Genomic DNA, 18699 nt, shown 5'->3' with positions numbered 1-18699 from the left:
ACAAATCTTTACCTTGGATTACATTTTTTTAAAAAAAAACAATCAATTTTACTGCTAAAGAAAGTAGGTGCATAGGCTGAGGAGGTAGAAACACTACTAGATTAGACAAGCATGTTGAGGGATGTGATTGTCCCGCTCTACTCTGTGTTGGTGCGGCCTCACCTCGAGTACTGTGTGCAGTTCTGGACACCACAGTACAAAAAGGACGTGAAACTATTGGAGAGTGTCCAGAGGAGGGCTACAAGGATGGTGAAGGGCCTAGAGGGGAAGACAGATGAAAAGTGGCTGAGGTCACTGGGCCTGTTCAGCCTGGAGAAGAGGAGGCTGAGTGGGGACCTCATCGTGGTCTACAACTTCCTCTCGAGGGGGAGTGGAGAGGCAGGGGACCTATTCTCCATAAACACCAGTGACAGGACCCGCGGGAACGGTGTGAAGCTGAGGCAGGGGAGGTTCAGGCTGGACATCAGGAAGAGGTTCTTCACCGAGAGGGTGGTCGCACACTGGAACAGGCTCCCCAGTGAAGCAGTCACTGCACCGAGCCTGTCTGAATTTAAGAAGCGACTGGACTGTGCACTTAGTCACACAGTCTAAACTTTTGGGTAGACCTGTGCGGTGCCAGTAGTTGGACTTGGTGATCCTTATGGGTCCCTTCCAACTCGGGATACACTATGATTCTAAGCATGATGCTGATAAACATTCTCACTGTATGAGCAATGGGACTGTACCATCAGAACACTTGCTAGATCCGTACGAACGAGTTACTTATCGAATAGTTTTAGGAACTTGACAGGAGAGCTACTCAGACTGGCATTTGCAGAGCATGTTAAAAATACAAAAACTGAAGAAATTAGCCTTAAACTCATTTAAATATGCAGAGATCCAGCTGGCTACGTACTTGTTCAGCTAGCTGATAGGATCCCTAGCTAAACTACCTGTGAAGCATTATATCACGAAATGGCAAAAACACGGCTAAATTAGCCAACTAGCTTTATTCAAGCCAGCCTGTTCGGTCTATGTACTTGTTTTGCTCAAATAAGATTTAGTCAAGATGCTTGCAGAGAGGATTTTCTACACAACTCTACAGAGATCAATCCACGCTCAATGCTCTTGTTTATCTTCATAGCACCAAAAGAAACGCGAGCCTTTTGTCTCACAATTCAAGTACAGCGAATGAATGAGCAATAAGGGGACAAAAACAGAAAGCAAGTACAAACAAGCTTTGCTTGGATCAATTGATTTCACTTCAACGGGCAGCACATGTGTGAGCAGCAGCAAACAGGGTGTGGCACGGGTCCAAATCCCTCGGCCCGCTCCCAGTTTCACACTGCGGAGACTGCAGACACGAGGCCTCCAGCTCGCCCCTGGCTGCGAGGCACGTGGAAAGCAGCAGGCTCCAGCCACTGCCCGTGCTGAAGGTCACCGCCCCAGGAGAAGCTGGGCCTGGCTGTACAGACTTGTTCACTACAGCTGGGCCAGAAGTTGCAATAAAACTGTCACCATTTCTGCCGATTTCTACTTCATTTCCAAGTTAAATGATTTTTATTTTGATGTTTTTGGAAAAAGCAAACACACATACTTGCTTCAGTATATGCTGTCACCACACCACAGCTTTCACTGCTCAAAAGGGGCTGGCTTTAGCTATAGAAGTGCACTGCTGGAGGTTCCTGAACAGCCTGAGGCCTCCTCTAGAGGAATTTAAAACAGGAAAAAGATAAAAAGTGAATTAGGATTTATAAAAGATGATGACACAGACACCAAGATATTCCTGAATCACTCAGTAGGGTGAGATTTTGTTTTGTTACTTGACTGCCTCAAATGACATTACCTACTTGGCAGAGGCTCTACCCTTGGGGAAGGCTGATGTGCGTGAACTCGCACCCTTCTCCTGCCGGCAGCTTCAGAGAGGCACTGCCTGGGGATGGTCTGGCCTTGCGACATCCTTATGGAGCCATGGAAAAAGGATACAAGCAGGAGTGAGGGCTGCTAGGCTACTGGCTTCCTTGCAGGTTAAAGGAAGGGAGTGCCTCCACTCAGCTGCTCCCTGGACAGCATTACTGGTTATTTCAACTATGACTGCTTTGAAAAAAAAAAGTGATAATAATAGTAGTAAAGTCTTTACCATTCCAAGCACCTTCAAGCTGCCCAGGAATAGAAAACTTCCCTTTGCTAAGCTCAGTCCAATTTAATACAACCTAAGATGTAACAATTAACAACCAGGTTCAGCCAGTTAGTATTTTAAATATAAAATAAAAACCACAAAAAGCTTTCTCCCAGCTGAAGCCAATAAATGCTTTACATGGGGGAAATGAGCTCTGATAAGAATCAAGTGCCCAAAATACACAAGTTTATCACAGCAATTTTTGTGACTGTATGCAATACTTCTGAAACTCACAGGGATGCCAAGACTTACTTTTTCCTCAGTCTCACAAGGCTCCAGATACTGCATACTCCTCCTATAACTTACTCCGCTATCCTCACAAGATATGTTCAGCCGCTAAGAACAATTCTGTACAAATGCTTAACTTCAAAAGGCAGCTCCGTAAAGATTTTTAGAGCTCTACGGACAGTGTAGAGTCACACACAGTTAAGGTAACAATACTTGCAACTCCAAGAGCAAAATATTCATTCTTAAATGACACAGGCTACATTTCTGACTACGTGAACTGAAATCCTATCATGGGGGAGTCAGGGAATTAGCCACCGTTGGACACTGCAATGAGTTAGTGCAGAACATCCTTCAGAAGATGCTGACAGATCTGAGCAACAGAGGTTCTACCTTTTACATAATACACAGGAGCAGTAATTCTTGGGTTGGCCAGTGGTCCTCATTGCTACAAATATATCTGTACTTTCCAGCTCAGAGCTTCCTTCAGGCCCTAGTTAACCTTTGCTCATAAAGCATTATGTGTTCCAGAAATGCATAATGGGAAAGGATGCTGTAGCCAGCCCTTTGTATGTGAAAACCCAAGCTCAGGACTGCATTGAAACTGCATTTATGAGGCAGCAGACATGGTCTTAAAGAACACACTGCCAATTTTTCCAGCACAATGTATTTCTATTCAATATCTTAGTGTGATATAAAAGAGGATTTTTCATCCTATTTTAGTCCATGTTATTTTTACTCTGTTTAGCCTTTAAAATATTCTGTCTATTTTAGTCCCCGTTAACATCAGGCTTCTGTTAAGCACTCATACATAGCAAGCTCCCTTCCAATTTAAAAAAATTGAATAGTGGTGACAGCAATAATGATTAGACTGTGTGTATATTAATAACCAAAAATCCCGGTACGGAACTAGGCCATTTTGTGGTAGATGCTGCACTGACTGAGGAGCAGAGACACTCCAGGATTTTGTGTGCATTGGGTATGCAACACCCAGCAACAAGTTACCTTGGCTGTCCACTCATTTAAGTTCCCTGCAGAAGTTAAGTTAGTATCAGTAGAAATATTTCAACTCTTATAACAGTATGAAATGTGCTGGATGCTTGCTTGGTCCTACGTGACTCTTTACCACTCACTTTAAGATGCAGTTTGAATAATACCTAGTTGGAGAATTTTTCTGTAAGTGACTACCACATAAAGTTCTACTTAACATCTATATTGCTCTTGGGAGATTAATAACAGGTAACTCCCCTGCACTTCTGTACAATAGCTATAGCAACAACTTTTTATTTCGTTGAGCACAGCACTCTCCTACTATATTGACAAATAGCAATGACTCATTCTTGGCAAAGACACTTGCTAATACTCTTGCCAGAATAATTCCTCTCATTTGCAGATTTATTTATTGAAGGCTCACATGACTCCTGGGTGCTGGGCAAACCACTAGGCAAACAATCTGTCTCAGGGGCTGTTTTACTATTTGGTTTCCTACCTCAAGAAGCTAAGCAGCTAAATTGCTTCTATTTCTTAGCTTCACGTACTTCCATCGTTCAAAAAACAAACAAAAATAAAACAACACCCCAAGCATCTTCTTCCAGAAGCACTCTACCCTACCAGACTCTCAAGGTAACTCATTCGATCCCCTTCCTCTATTGCAGACTTGGTTATTCATTCCTTGCAGATTCAAAAGGAAAAAAAAAATCACTAAAATTAACACACATTTGTTGTCAACTGCCACTGCAAGGAATGACTACATTGTATTGTATAATGAATGTAAGAAGTCACAGGGCAACATATAATGTCAACCCTGTTCTTGTTTGGCTAACATTATCAACTGGTGCTTTACACTGGTTTTTCAGGTAAGCTCAGAAGCATCTTTGCTTCCAAAACCAGTCAAGTTTGAATGTTGTCAATTTTAGTACAACCATCTTAAGTGATCTAATCCAGTATACAGCCAGAGCAAAATGGCATTTCCCCAGCATGGACAAGTAGCTCAGGAGGCAAGTCTTCAGCTCTGCTGCTGCACCGGGTTTCTGCACGCTGGTCGTCTGACGGCTTTTGTCTAACCCTAGAAACAACTGGAAATAAAACTTACTGTCATTGTGTAACTGCTGCCCAGAGACACTGGTAACCACTCAACTGAAAAGCTGGACACAGCACCCAATTTGCTTTCGTGCTGATGGTTTCCTGAATTTTTTATTTTTCAGCCAAGGATATAAAGGTGCTATGTAAGAAAGCCCCAGGCAAACTTCTCTTTTCTAGTCAAACAAACACCATTCCCTGAAGTGATAACTAACTTACAAAGAGCTTTTTTCCCTCCCACAGAGTTTTAAAAACACACCATTCAGTTCCCTATCAGTTTACCCCATGTATACATCTTAAGTTTTATTAAAGTTTATCTAATAAATATGATACCCACCTCAATTACTAAAAATAATTTTAATAAGAAAACTCCACAAAATCATCAAGATCATGTTTCTTTTTAAAATTAAACCAGCAGAGTAATTTCCCTAAAGATTTAGTTGTACAAAAGATTTATTTTATTAATATTTACTAAACCTATTAACTCTGTCTACTGAACTGTAGAGTTTGTCTGTCAAGCTCTGCATAGAACTATAAATCCCTTGGGAACTTGAGAATATTAAACCTAACAGAGACATAGCAATTAAGATTTAATAACTTGAAAAGAAAGCCAAAGTTCTCAAAAGAAAGCAGCTCGTTAGTTTTTTAACTCATCCCCCCCCCTTTCCTTATATTATTTAGAGATAAGTTAGGAAATGTTATTGCTATAAAGACATCACAGATATTACCGTACCAACCCAGATCATACAAATTCCCTTAACTATTAATTGGTTTTATTCATCCACATTTTCCCAGACTTCTACCGATTACTAAACCCCACGTCAGAACGGACATGCTCTGCTGACCCTTTTTTCTCCACTGAGAGCAGAGAATTGTCAAAGCCAGACATCTCTGGCCACAATTAGCCACATAAACAGTGCCCAGTTTTACTGCAGAATCTGATACCTCGTCTTTCTGCAAATAGCTATATCTTGTTATTTCAGTGAACTCTATACTTTAACTGCAAGAGTTTGAATTAATAACAGACACCAAATCCCTCCATCTTTTGAAACAGAGGAAAGCTTCCTTGTGACCCTGAAAATGGACAAAGATTTGATGTCCAGCCTTCCACTAACTACTCACTGTCATTTCTGCCTGTTGGCCTAATTGGGGTGTTTTACGATATTGTAACTCCATTACTGCCATTATCCTGTGCTGAATAACACGTCAGCATTTAGCTGTCGTAGGGGTTAATTGCTGTTTCCTGGAGTGTCACAGCAGATCACAGTTGAATACTGAGTAGAAGCTACACATATTAGCCTAACAAGGAAGCAAGTGCTTGGACCTAGAAGGTCTGCACGAGCAGAAAGTTGCTACACAACAGTTGCTGTGAGCCTCACGCTCTTTCCCCCAAGGATTTATCTAAGGTCTCTCAAAGCCCTGTGGCCTGACTTCAATCACACGAGATATGAAGGTAGACTGGGCTAACATCCAGGTTTCCTTCTGGGATGAAGGACTTCCTTATTTTAGTGTTCCAGGTAGCAGGCAAGAAAAGGTAAAGCGACCATGTATTGAACGGTTCTCTTTACCTTACTGTAAAGGGGCACCGAAAGATCCAAAGGCACATGCATTGAACAAACATTTGCAGAAGAATGGTCTAGATAATCATCAGGCTTCTACACCTTTGCTTTTTGGCAGGTCTATGTCACCTGAATTGCTATACTCTGTCAGCTCAAGTATTTTCCCGAGAGCCTTCCACCAAAGTGTCGCTGTTTACCCTGTTTGTTAGATAAGGAACTGCAAAACGCGAAATACAAAATCACATTTGGACCTGGGACCTCACCTTACATCAGAAGCATAACCAGAAGATGGGAAGAAAACAAACTAGGCTTTATAAGGCAGGCAAAACAGAAGGTTTCAGGGTAACTTTGACAAAGGTGCTTCCCTAAACGAGCTTTAGATGGTGAGGGAGCTGCATCACATTAACCCCCAGTGAAGTGGGAACGTGTAGAGTGTCGTAACTGCACATGCTGGAAGCATCTTATGTTCTCAATCTCAGCCAGCAGAAACCATCAATGAACAACATTTGCAGTGACCAAAAATGGGAGCTTTACGAGGTTGTGGCATGCTTGCAGCACGCACATTTTATCACCTGAACAACAGTTGTACAAGTATTTAGTATTAGCACTGTCCTGAGAAGTGAGAGCAGGATTTGGGCAAAGAAGTGTTTCATTTATTTTAAATAATGTCAGGCTGTCTGAAGAATACCTCATCAGTTATTTCAACATCATTACCCTGCAGTAAGAGGCAGGAGGACGTGGTGCAGGTCCTTAAGGGGCGAGTTGCTGCCCTTGGTGAGTACGGGTTATCAGAACTGAGCTTACCACTGGCAGCTTGGTTCTCACCAAGGAGGCAGGAACAAGCTGATCTAAGACTCAGCACAGAACGAGTTTCTTGTGGGTCATCGTAATTCCAGCATTATGCGCCACAGTTAAGCCAAGAGACTTGAAAATCAGCTTCACATTTTTCCTTCAGACTTCTCAGTGGCTCAACATCACACCAGGCACCCAACCGTTCCTTAAGTACCAGTGCAGCCACAGCTAGCAGCAGTCCTAACTAGCAGATAGCTCATTTGTCCTCTAGTTCGTGGACCATGTTATACGTGCCCAGAATTCCCTTGAAGTAACTCCGCAAGCTGTTAATTGTTTTTGTCTGCTGATAATTAAAAAAATCTCTGCAATATGTTGCATTTACAAATAAACGAATTGGAGGGATTCCTTGTTTTCTTTCAGGAGAGCCTGCTCAAATTAAAAATAGGTTTCTCTCAGTGACACAGCTTGTTCATGACAGGCTACTAGTGTATTCCTCGACAGAGAATATTCAGGCAAGTCTGTTCTTCTGCAGAAACTGTCAAGACATACTATACTTTTTTTGGCTTGACTATTTTCAACTGGTTTAAAAATACTGACATTTAACCCTGCTCCTCATTATCTAACTGCGTAAGACTAACTGGGTCAAATAAACAGAGCATCTTACGTTGTTTGTTTGAACTAATAACAAGGATGCAGGAGAGCTGCTTTGACATAAGGAAGCTCTCTGCTTTTTCAAGACCATAGTGCTCAGTCAACCAAACCAAAAGTAAACTGTGAAGTCTAAACTTTATGACAGTTCCTGTATATGCACAAATTTGAGATTTATGGAGAGAGCAGAAAAATGAAAGGGTTGGAAACCTACCAATGCAGAAAATAAATCATACTCTCCATAGCTAGTTCTGCCACACAAATAATCTGTCACAAGATGTCTGTAGTGTTGCATTTAGGAAAACACTAACAAGAAAATTCAGGATACGTAAGAGGGAAACCATCTGAAGCACCCACAGGATAAGCACATCCCACAGCACAAGATGCACACCTAACATGAGGCTTTGCCACAGCTTGAGGAGTGAGCTTCAGTGACAAAGCTGAAGAATTCATTTTATGACCACATTTTGCTTAAGTGATGCCTGCCATGAAATATAGGCATCCTACCAAGAACCACGCTCACAGACCATTAGACCACTAAACTCAGAAATTCACTATCTACATTTATTATGGTGAGGTAGGAGGGAACACATAGTAAAAGTGATTAGTTTTCTATGGATTTTGATCCTCTTCCTAAATTATCCTGTTTCCAAATGGAAGAGAAAAGGACTTGGCAATAAGAGCACAAGACCCAAGCCTGCAAGAATGAAAGAGATGACACCAACCCTAAGCTTGTCAGGCAACTTGTCTCAGCCTTCACTCCCCCACCAAAGCCCTGGTGTCCCCTTGTCCAGCTACCTTCAAAGACCAGAGCATCTGAGCGTGCGTGACCAGCATGCATACTGCTGCAACATAGCATGATCGAAGCTTCAAAGGACATCTGAATCACCCCAGCTCTGAACAATACTCCTATTCCCCAGGCTTTAAAAAAAATAAGATAAAATACATATACACACAACAACAACAAAGTTCTGACCTTTCAGAACTTCAGAATTACTTGAAAAAGGTCTGCCACTTTGGCATTTCCAGGTTCTATAACATGCCAACTGCTGAAGCAATTCTCAAGTTAGTGGCAACTACTCCTTCGCTCCTACAGCAGTGGTTGAGGCCCTTTCTTTCCAAAAGATTGTGTTATAGAGCTAAACTGTTTACAATAAAACTGAGGTTTCAGTCTGTAGAAAAGCCGGTGGTTTTCAGATAACCTGCTATGATGGCATCACACCATGTTAAGATAAATAATGAACGTGACTGAAGTCACATAGAATGAAAACAAAACTACCTGAGGAATTCTGAAGCAAGATATCCAGTTTTGTCTCAAAACCATCTTACTACCTAACTTGAAGCAGTTTAGCTTCTCTAGCAAATCACTGTCTATATATGAAACTGAGTAAAACTGACCCTCTAACATCACTACCTCTGCGAAGCATCAAGCATATGTCATTATGGCAAAGGCAGGTGAAAACCTAGACGTTTCTAAAAGATTTTTCTGATCAGTTGACACAGAAGTTTAAAAGGCAGAAGAAACACTTATGCAGGCAGGAATTAACCTCCTACAGATGGAGAATTGCTTAATTCTCGTTTCTGACACAGACCAATCAGCCTAACAAAATGTAATGAGACATTTTTCTAGCATGAGCCAAATGTATAAAGTCTTTTTCCTTATTTCTAATGTCAAGGAAACTTATTCCTTTATATGATGGATGAGCAGGCATAAAGAAATAGCCAAGCTTCAGCTACAAGAATGATGCCCTAATTCTTAAAAAAGTGAAATTAACCTTTGGAAAAGGGTTTAATATAAGTAGTAAATCAGTACTATGTGAACCACAAAAATCAGATCACAGACACCTACATAACTTAAACTTTGCTTTCTGAAAATGCAATCAAGCCATACCCTGTTTCTTAGCCTGAAGCAGCAGTTCTCCACTACCTTCAGTAAATTAACAGTGCAGGTGAACCAATCCTACTGCTTTAAACTGGCCTAAAGCTAAGAAACGAAAATTGCTTATGTAAAGAAAAACAAACGAAACACAAACCAAAACATCAGCACCCACAAACACCACACACCATAAACGTGCATGAACAAGGCATTCATCCCCTTCAATGAAAGCAGAGGAACAGATATGAACATAAGTATCCTGGTGGAAGAAAGAAGTGTTCAGTTCCTACCCTTCAATACAAAAGACAATCCTGAATTGTTTCTACAGATGTGCAATATTAACTGTATCAATCGAGAGGATCAGGATCCATAACTCTTTTACCTTCAGATCAGACAAGCTCTTAGTCTTGTTTCTCTAAAACATCACCATGCTTCATTGTAAGCAAAAATGGCATTTTGCAGGTAATCTCTCTTTTAACAAAATCCTGTTTTTACTTCATTATGCATCCTTACGTTTCCATGATCTCTTGTGCTCATTAGTAAGAAGTATGTTAGTATGGTGCAAATAATCCTATCTTCAAAGCAAATAGATGCTTCCTTCACTGCCCCAGTGAAGCCATAATTTTGTTACCTATACAACAGAAAATAGAGCTGGGTAACACTTAAGGATCATCTGTTGAGAGAACCCTTCACATATGTGAACGTCATTAACAGTTTTAAGATGAAAAGCATTTTCTGTCATTTTCCTCAGACATAAGAGAACTTTTGCTAAAGAGAAAGCAAATTTTACATGGAATTCAGGCAACGCTCTTCCTTTCTTCTATGTAATATGATCTGCTCTGTCCTATAGCATGGACAAGGCATTAGAAGGATGAGTCCCCAGCTGCTAAAATACCCACAGCCTAAAGATCTTCTCTAGGGCTTGTCAAATGTGATCACTGCTAGAGCTGAAGAAATGATGGGAAAAGTAACTTAGAAAAGTTTATTTCAAACTAACAAAAAAATCCAAAATAAAAAAATAAGAAGCAACCATGCTACCCTCCCAGATTTGCAACTATGGAAGAGTTATTTAGAAACCTGGCCTTTGGATTCCTAAAGGTCCTGGCATTCCTCGTAGTCCAAGTGCCCCCATTTCGTCCAAATCAACTATCTCAGTGTCTGAAAACACTAACAGGAGAAAGAGCACCTCAGATAAGGGAAAACAGTCCTTCATGAATGCTGAAACAGGAAAGCACGATAAAATAAAATTAACAGGCCAACTCATTCACCTCTCACAGCTCAAACTTATTAGTATTACTTCCTGAAAAAACAGGAATCTAACACTTCAGTTACACAGTGCTGTGTGTACTTAGACCTATGGGTCCAGGTGACACCTACATTTTTTCATTTGTAGCTAATGCAGTAGACTCAAATCAAAGCAGCTTTTCACACGAGGAGCTGCACATCTTCGTATCCACACCACGAACTTGCTATACAGATCAAGTAACTATAGTTATCAAAGACTGTATTTATTCCTCAAAAACAAAGCAGAACAATCTGTTCTACTTTGTATTTTTGAAGATTTACCTGGTTAGTGGACCCTTTGGAGAATACAGAAATACTGCATTCTTTCCCTAGCTTTCCTAATTAGCTTTCTTTACTAATTCCCAGTACTACACGGAACAGACGATTACAATTCCAAGCTGACTGGCAACTGAAGAACTTACTGGCCCCCCAAACTCCAGGGGAGCATCCTAGATGCCCACCTGAAAGAGAGCTGATGGTTGGCTAAAAGTGATCTTGCCTACATTGATCGGTTTTCTGGAATACTAACTTAATCTGAAAGCATTTGGGCAGACGATAGCAGAGAAGGAAAAAATCCCCATTTCCTCTCTTAAGCAACAGACAGAATGTAATCTTCCAAGCGTCTACAAGGCATTAGCAGTACACGACTTGTTCACCAGCAATTATCTGTGCACCTTACTACCATACTTTTTAGTAGGACTGAAGAACAGCTGATAGCAATGCTCTGGAATTCCCAGTAGAGATTAACTTTGATTTTAGTCTGAAAATCTGACAATGACTTTACCCCATTCCTTGGGAGCAATCAGAGTCGGATATCACCAACAAGATGTACACGTGCTTTCTTCCAACAGCAGAAGCATCAGGATCCCAAAAAAAAGCAACATCCTCACATTTTCTCAGAGCTTGACAGATACCGCCTCCTGTAGCTTTGCTCAAGAATTTGAACTATGGATTCATATAAAGCAACTCAATTACCCTGTGCTAAAGAAATTTGTATAGTGAAGCTAAAACCTTCTGTCAGGAAACCATAACACTACACAAATCTTTCTGTCCTGATGAGCCACAGGACAGAATCCAGTATTGGATCCATGTTCTTTGCTTGAAAATGGACATGCTGATTAGTATTTTTAATGGCATACTGTTCAGGTTTTCCTCCTTTAAGCAGTCCTAGTTTTTCCAATGGTTACTAAGAAAAAAAATGTAGGCAGCAACTGAGCGAGATCTGCTTATGGCTAACATTCAGGTAAATTCAATGATCAGATCAGAGTTCTAATTCTTAAGAGATCTAGGGCAGTTTATAGACACAAATACCAAATAATAATCTGCAGATCTATCCGTATTTAAATACAGTGAATAATGGTGCCTTAAAGATTTCCTTAAGATTTTTTTTAAACTGCATTCATAAACTTGGGAAGGAAACATGCCCATAAGAACAAAGGCCATACAAGTTACCAGGTAAATTTGTTGATGTTCTCACATATAAGAGAGTTTCCTTAGAGGCTGTAAAACCATCATAGCAATACTACCCTATGGAATAACAAAAATAAGATACTAACAAAATAGCCAAGCTCTTTAAGCTCTCATCTTCACTACTAGAATACAAGAAAACTGCACATAAAGCTTCCCTACAAACACCAAACCACTAACAGGGCACACCAAATTATACTGTCAAGTTACTTGGATGTGGGTTTTTTTTGGTTTTGTTTTTAAAGAATGCTACACAATACCATGGTAGCACAAAGATTTTTCCCTACTCATGTTTAATAGCTCATCCAAACAATGAAGCATGGAAAAGATGCCGATGAGGAAACATTTCTTTAGACTGACTGCCATCTGTAGCCACTGGCACTGAGCACGTTCTTGCACTAGAGCATTGTTGGCTGTTAAATGTACGTCTATATGGTAACATGGGATGTAGACTCACAAGTCCAGGCACATGAATCCTGCAGGACACACGCTGCAGTGGAGATCCCTTTCTATTAACACAATTACTCTATGGGAAAATACTACATACAGGTTCAGAATTGGGTCCACCTAGTTTTGCCCTTTTGCTACTGTTATTTACAGCTGAGAACGCCAATTGACACAGAAAGCTCTTCTTTCTACCACGGTGAAAGGAAAAAAAAAAAACACCTACCACGGCTAAGATTTATCAGCTGCAATATCCAGGATCTTATCTCAGGCTTTCCAGAGCCTCTTTGGGTCATCTGATTTCCCTTCTTCAGCTTCCCCTCTCACTGCTCTCACAATTCAACATCAACAACACGCCAACAAAAAACTTCTGTCCAGGTTAAGAGCTGTGCAAGACGACTTTATGGCATTTCCAATTTAATTAAACAGGAACTGAATCCAAGAATTACACTCCAAGTAAATCCAGTACCCAAAATATTTTCACTTGAAGAAGCTTCATTAGGAAAAGGAAGGAAAAATCAAGTGAGCATATGTACGCGTGCAGTTAAGTCTGCAAGGGATAAACATTTGCAGATCATTATGCTAAGTTTCTAGAATTCAGTTGAATCAAGCTAGGGGATTAGTCTTTTCTATTCCCAGTAGTTCTCTAAAGAGAACAGGAATGATTGATTTTTCCCTCAACTGCATGATTTAGAAAAAAAATTAGCTCTCAAAAACAAGCCAAGACAGTTGTTCGATCACATCTCACCTGCTGCTGCATGCCAAGGAGCAGAAGAGGGGAAAAAAAGTCACACAAGGGGAAAGGGCATCAATATTTAAAGGCTCTAAGCCCAGCTTGGATGCTGCAAAAATTCATTTTTAGCATTAATGGATTTTAAAGGTGGAATATATTAAATATAATGCTACAGAACTTCATATGAGCAACTTCAATTGATACATTTTAGGCCAAGTAATAATCTGTTACAGTTACAACATGCAAACTAAATATTTACTATGGCAATCCAACCTTGAAAAAACAGCAATAACCAACTGAAGCAAACTACCTTAGAATTAAAAGAACCAGTGGTAATTATTAACAAAATGTTTGTTTGTTTTAACATATGGTTTGCTTTTGCAAAGTTCAGTTCTATATTAAAAATAGCGATACAAGTGCTTGACCGTGAAAAAAAAATAGAAACACTTGGATTTAAAATCAAGACTGATGTAATAGAAAATATTTTTTGATGCACCAATTCAGAAGCTCCACAAGTCTGCACTCCTGACTTGGAAAAGAAATAAAAAAAGACAACAGATTATCCGGGCTAAAGAAGTCACTTTCAATATTTGATGTGTTCCTGATGTACCACGTAATCACCAATTTTCTTCACTTAAAAGACCAGCAGCAAACGTCAATGAGTTCTTGCTCATCTGACATGTCATTGTTCTGTTCCTCTGTTTTTGTTCATGTCCTAAGCACTTCCATTAGTTTTGATGTTTATTTAAAAACTTCTAATACTCTTGTCTTCAGTTTATGGCTGAATACCATAAGCAAAGGCTTCCACATATTAAATTCTCAGAATATATATCAGATGAGAGGGCAACAGAAAATTATAACATGCGATACCTGTTTTCCACAAAGCATTTTTTTTTAAATGTACAAGTGCCTAGCTGGAACTAAGCTAAAAGTTCCTTTCAGTGTTTGCAGGGAGGCTTATCAAAAAAGATGGAGAGTGACTTTTTACACGGGCAGATAGCAATAGGACAAAGGGGAATTGTTTTAAACTAAAAGAGGGGAGATTGAGATTAGAGGTTAGGAGGAAATTCTCGACTATGAGGGTGCTGAGGCCCTGGCACAGGCTGCCCAGAGAAGCTGTGGATGCCCCGTCCCTGGGGGTGCTCAAGGCCAGGCTGGATGGGGCTTTGGGCAACCTGGGCTGGTGGGAGGTGTCCCTGCCCATGGCAGGGGGGTGGAACTGGGTGGGCTTTAAGGTCCCTTCCAGCCCAAGCTGTTCTGTGACTCTATGAACTTGAACCAAGTAGGAATAGATACTGTTTTCCTTGCCACTTTTGCAAAAACCTATCTACTTATTAATGGCTTATAAAGGATTCTGCATTCTTCAGCAATACATCAACAGTGGTTACGGTTTACAGGTATTTCAAGTATAAAACGTGTACTTAATGCTGAAATGATCCAAGAATACTGATGCATGGTACATCTGAAATAAAAGCTCAACTTTACACAGGAAATGTTGTTGAACAACTATCACTTTTCAAACTAAAATCACTCCAACAGCCATTACAACCACTTCTTTAGAAGCTCTGCCAAAGACACACTTAGCTGAGATTAAGTCTGTCATCTCCAACTATAACTTATCTGAAGTTACAGGACCAGAATGGATAATTTTCACAACTTTTTATAATTATAAACTTTAGGTGATGTTACTTCAAAGTAGCCAGACAACACACATGTAAAACATGGAGAAAAAAAAAAAAGCCCATCTTTTTAGAACTGTTTTAACTCTTAGATTTATTTTTGGCTCATGAAAGGGAAATAAGAAGATATCAGCTAAGATTCTAAGTTGTGGAAGATACAGTGCTATGCACAGATTGAACCCTCCTATTGTTTCTTCCCACTTCCAAACAAGACCACTGCATTTATGAGAAATCTTAACATTTATGAAAGCAATTGCTTGCCCTACTACTCCTCGCTTGATTCTAGTCCCTAGCCCCTAATCTGCAGAGATAGTTTGCTGTCCTATCACAAAAGACTCACAAGGTGAAACTGGGAAATAGATTCTCACATCAGCAAAGTGGCTTGGTAGATCTGTCACTTTCACTCTGCCTTTGATGGTAGAAAAGAGCATTTAGCCTCTAACTTATTTCATGAGTTGCTTTCCGTAGTGGTCTTGTGTATCACTCCAAGTTCTGGCATTCTACGGTGCCTGCCAAGCTGGCATGTAGGAAAGTGAGAATGTTTTGGTCAATGACATTTCCTCCCAGTTCAGTTTCCCCACTATATTAACCTTCCTTCATATCTCTTAGCTCAACTTTTTGTAAAACAATATTATATAAAAAGTTTAAAGTACATATGCTACCAAGTACAGAAAGCAATTACAATAAGCCTTCAAGTACTTGAAAATAGGAGATCCCCTCTATACTTTTTTGTAGTACAATAGTTCCTATCTTTCAGGATTTTCTGTACCCTTGCTCTCTAGCTCTTCCTTTTCCAAATAAATTTCTGTTTTTGCTTCTGTAGATCTGTGCTAAGAAAACAACAGGAAGGACAGATATCACATTGTTGTTACAGGCAGTTTGGCCTTTAGTGAATATATTGAGGTGGAGGTTGTCAACTGAAGGTGGCAAGCAGGCAGCTCAGCTGACCCTCTGAACGGGACTCAGAAGGGGAGTCAGCATGCCTTCTCCCTAACCCACATACCCAGCTCATCAACTACAAGCAGATCAAGCTGAGGACCTATGATCTTACAATGAATTCTTGCTAAAGCAGCACTTGTAACATCACATCGGATCTACTGAATCGAACAGTTGTCATAGGCTTCGATTTTCTCATGTTTCTAGACAAGAATGAAAAACTTGTCTAAAAAGCACAATAATCTAACAGGATATGTCACAGATGTCAACTGCATAAATAAAATTAGTTAGAACCTTACTTTCTGAAAGCAATGAAAAACATACCAAGTTTTAGAAATAAAACATAGAAGCCTTTTTGGAGTCTAAAAATCCTACAGTAATATTTGTAAATGTATTCCTCCACAGAGGTACATGATTTATCTTCAGGTTGCACAGCTTTCTTTATGCATAGAGAATCTTTATCCAGGCCTTTTACTATTTCTGAACAGGCACCACAGGACTCACATTGTTTGCTTCTGCCCATTTAGCAGGAATAGTCTGAATTCAGATCAAAACACAAGTCTTATTTCCAGGGTCAAAAAATGTCAACATTGCTTTAAGTCAGTTTTAGAAAGCATAAGAAACTCAACAAAACAAGTACAACCATTTTCTTTCTTCTGTGTTGAGCTCCCAATACATTTGGGAGCAAGGATCCAAGTTTTCACATTCCTATGATTGTAGTCCATTCATCTGGCTGCCTCGGGGAACAGATACCACCAACGGCTCACTTTCCATTGAGGATCTACATCATTTTTTGGGTTAAAAGGTCCAGTCAGCCAAGTATGGCAGAAAGCTCATCAGGAGCTCAGTATTTTGATCCCACAGCAAGGAAACAGCTCCCTTAGAGAGGGGCCATATAGAAGTGGAAAATTGAGAGAAGATCGTCTGAGCAGATGGGAGTCTTCAGCAAAACATTTGATTGAAACCGAATGTACGTACTGCAATCTTGGCACGTTCAAAGAGGTAGTGTAAAAAAAATAAGTTTCCTTGTCCACTTGTCCAACTAGAATTATTTAAACAACCCTTACTATGCAGAAACAAAGAAGATAGCTAACTTCTGTTGCAGAAGTAACAGTTTTCATCGCTCAAACTAAGCAGTGTGAGAGGTCCCATCAGGGTGTATTACGCTGCATGGTAACTAGTAATCCAGCCTTTCCTCCTCTGGAGAGTGACCTTGTCCCCTTGGACTCACTGAGAACTCCTAAGACCTGATGAGCTAGGATGCTAACGCCTTGGCATGAACGTAAGCTTGAGCTGAAAATACTGTAAAGACAACTGTTAACTAAATCACAGAGATGCAACTGGAAAACTGCAGCTTTCCAGCTGATTTTTTCCCCACAATAGTATCCACCAGACTTCCAGATATCCAATAGCTGCTTTGGTACTCAGAGATACAGGCTTTGCATCACCCATTCTGTCAAGCAGGATGAAGTGCCAATTCTAAATGAAAGTATCAGATGCCAATTATACATCTTTTCTCCTGTCTCTATACATACCTCTAATAGCAAGCAGGTATTCAAGTGATATCAAGTTCTGACATTGATATTGAAACAAGCGAACTGTAAAAATGTGCAGGAATCTCCCCAGAAGATGAAGTGCATGATTTAAAAAAAACAAAACAAAACAAAAAAAACACACGCACACACTTCTTGTGCATACTTGAGGAACGTGGCTACAACTTGCAGGCACTTGTTAAGTACTTAGCTAAGTTCACAATACAATTTGCTCAGACATCCATTTTGTCACAGCTGTTCCATGCAGTGCTGAAGATAGCTTCTTACACTGAAATTAGCCTGTTTTACCCTTCTTCCAAGATCTTACTCCTACACATATAACAGAGCCTAACTGTATTCCTGTAAGCATACTGCAGGTCTCACCAGTTTCCGTCTAATTAGTTCCTTTTGCTGAGGCTTCAGTTTGATTTGTACAGGTGGTGATCAGAGACCACAGCAGCACATTTTGTACAAGTCACCCCTTTTAGCATGCTTAGTGCGTGATGATTAGTGACTTCCTAAAGTGAGTTGTTTATCTTGCTACCCCTGAAGCCCAGTGAGAGAATTAAAACTAGAAAGCTCGACAAATTCCCCTTTTCTGAGCAATACTTCTTTCTGTCAAGAACTACACCAGAATTTGCTTACTTACATCTAGAGAATCCTCATTGACCAGGATGAGAGACATGCTCTGTGAAATGAGTCTGCATGAGTACCCTGCAAGAGAAAAAAAAATATATTTTTGTTTTGTTTTTACAAAAAGTATTAAAGTTTAGCTCAACCTGAAAACAAAGATCTATAGTTAGGATTAGGATTTCTATTTTGAACTCTTATGCCCACCAAACAGGCATTTGCGTACAGGCCACATTCCAACTTGACAAGTTTATTAGTAACAGAGACTGCATTTTATCTGCAATTCCAAATACAGTGCTTAAGACACTTTAACCAACACAGTATTAATTAGATGCAGTAAATACAGGCTTTATCCCTACAGCAGAAGTAATCATTTCTATACCTAAACTTCATTTATCTACATGAAGGCAGGATCACCTTCAGCACCTCACAGGACAGGCACAGTTGCAGCTATGCCACACATCTAGAAGCACAAGCATTGCACATCAGCTGGTGCTATCCAGTCCTCCTAGCCCCCATCTGTGCTTTACAAACATTTTTACCCGAGAGCTTTCTGTGGAAGGTCCTGAGCTTCATCAAACAACGCAGATCAAGTGATATACAGAGAGCCCCTTCCAGCTCCTCTAGGCATCAGGAAATTGTATTAGGTGGTTCTCA

At 40.2% G+C, this 18699-nt stretch overlaps 1 protein-coding gene across 10 annotated transcripts in view; it reads right to left on the bottom strand.

The window, feature by feature from the left end:
- The window catches only part of ATP8A2 (ATPase phospholipid transporting 8A2), a 323970-nt gene that overhangs the window by 213117 nt on the left and 92154 nt on the right, over positions 1–18699 (bottom strand). For all 10 annotated transcript variants that reach the window (XM_083816134.1, XM_083816139.1, XM_083816136.1 and 7 more), the window contains one exon: positions 18062–18126. In XM_083816134.1, the coding sequence (XP_083672260.1) occupies positions 18062–18126 (65 nt within the window). The remainder of the gene's footprint in view (positions 1–18061; positions 18127–18699) is intronic.

Source organism: Anser anser, assembly GCF_964211835.1.
Source record: "Anser anser genome assembly, chromosome: 1".
Taxonomy (NCBI): domain Eukaryota; kingdom Metazoa; phylum Chordata; class Aves; order Anseriformes; family Anatidae; genus Anser; species Anser anser.
This window is presented reverse-complemented; position numbering and strand designations above follow the sequence as displayed.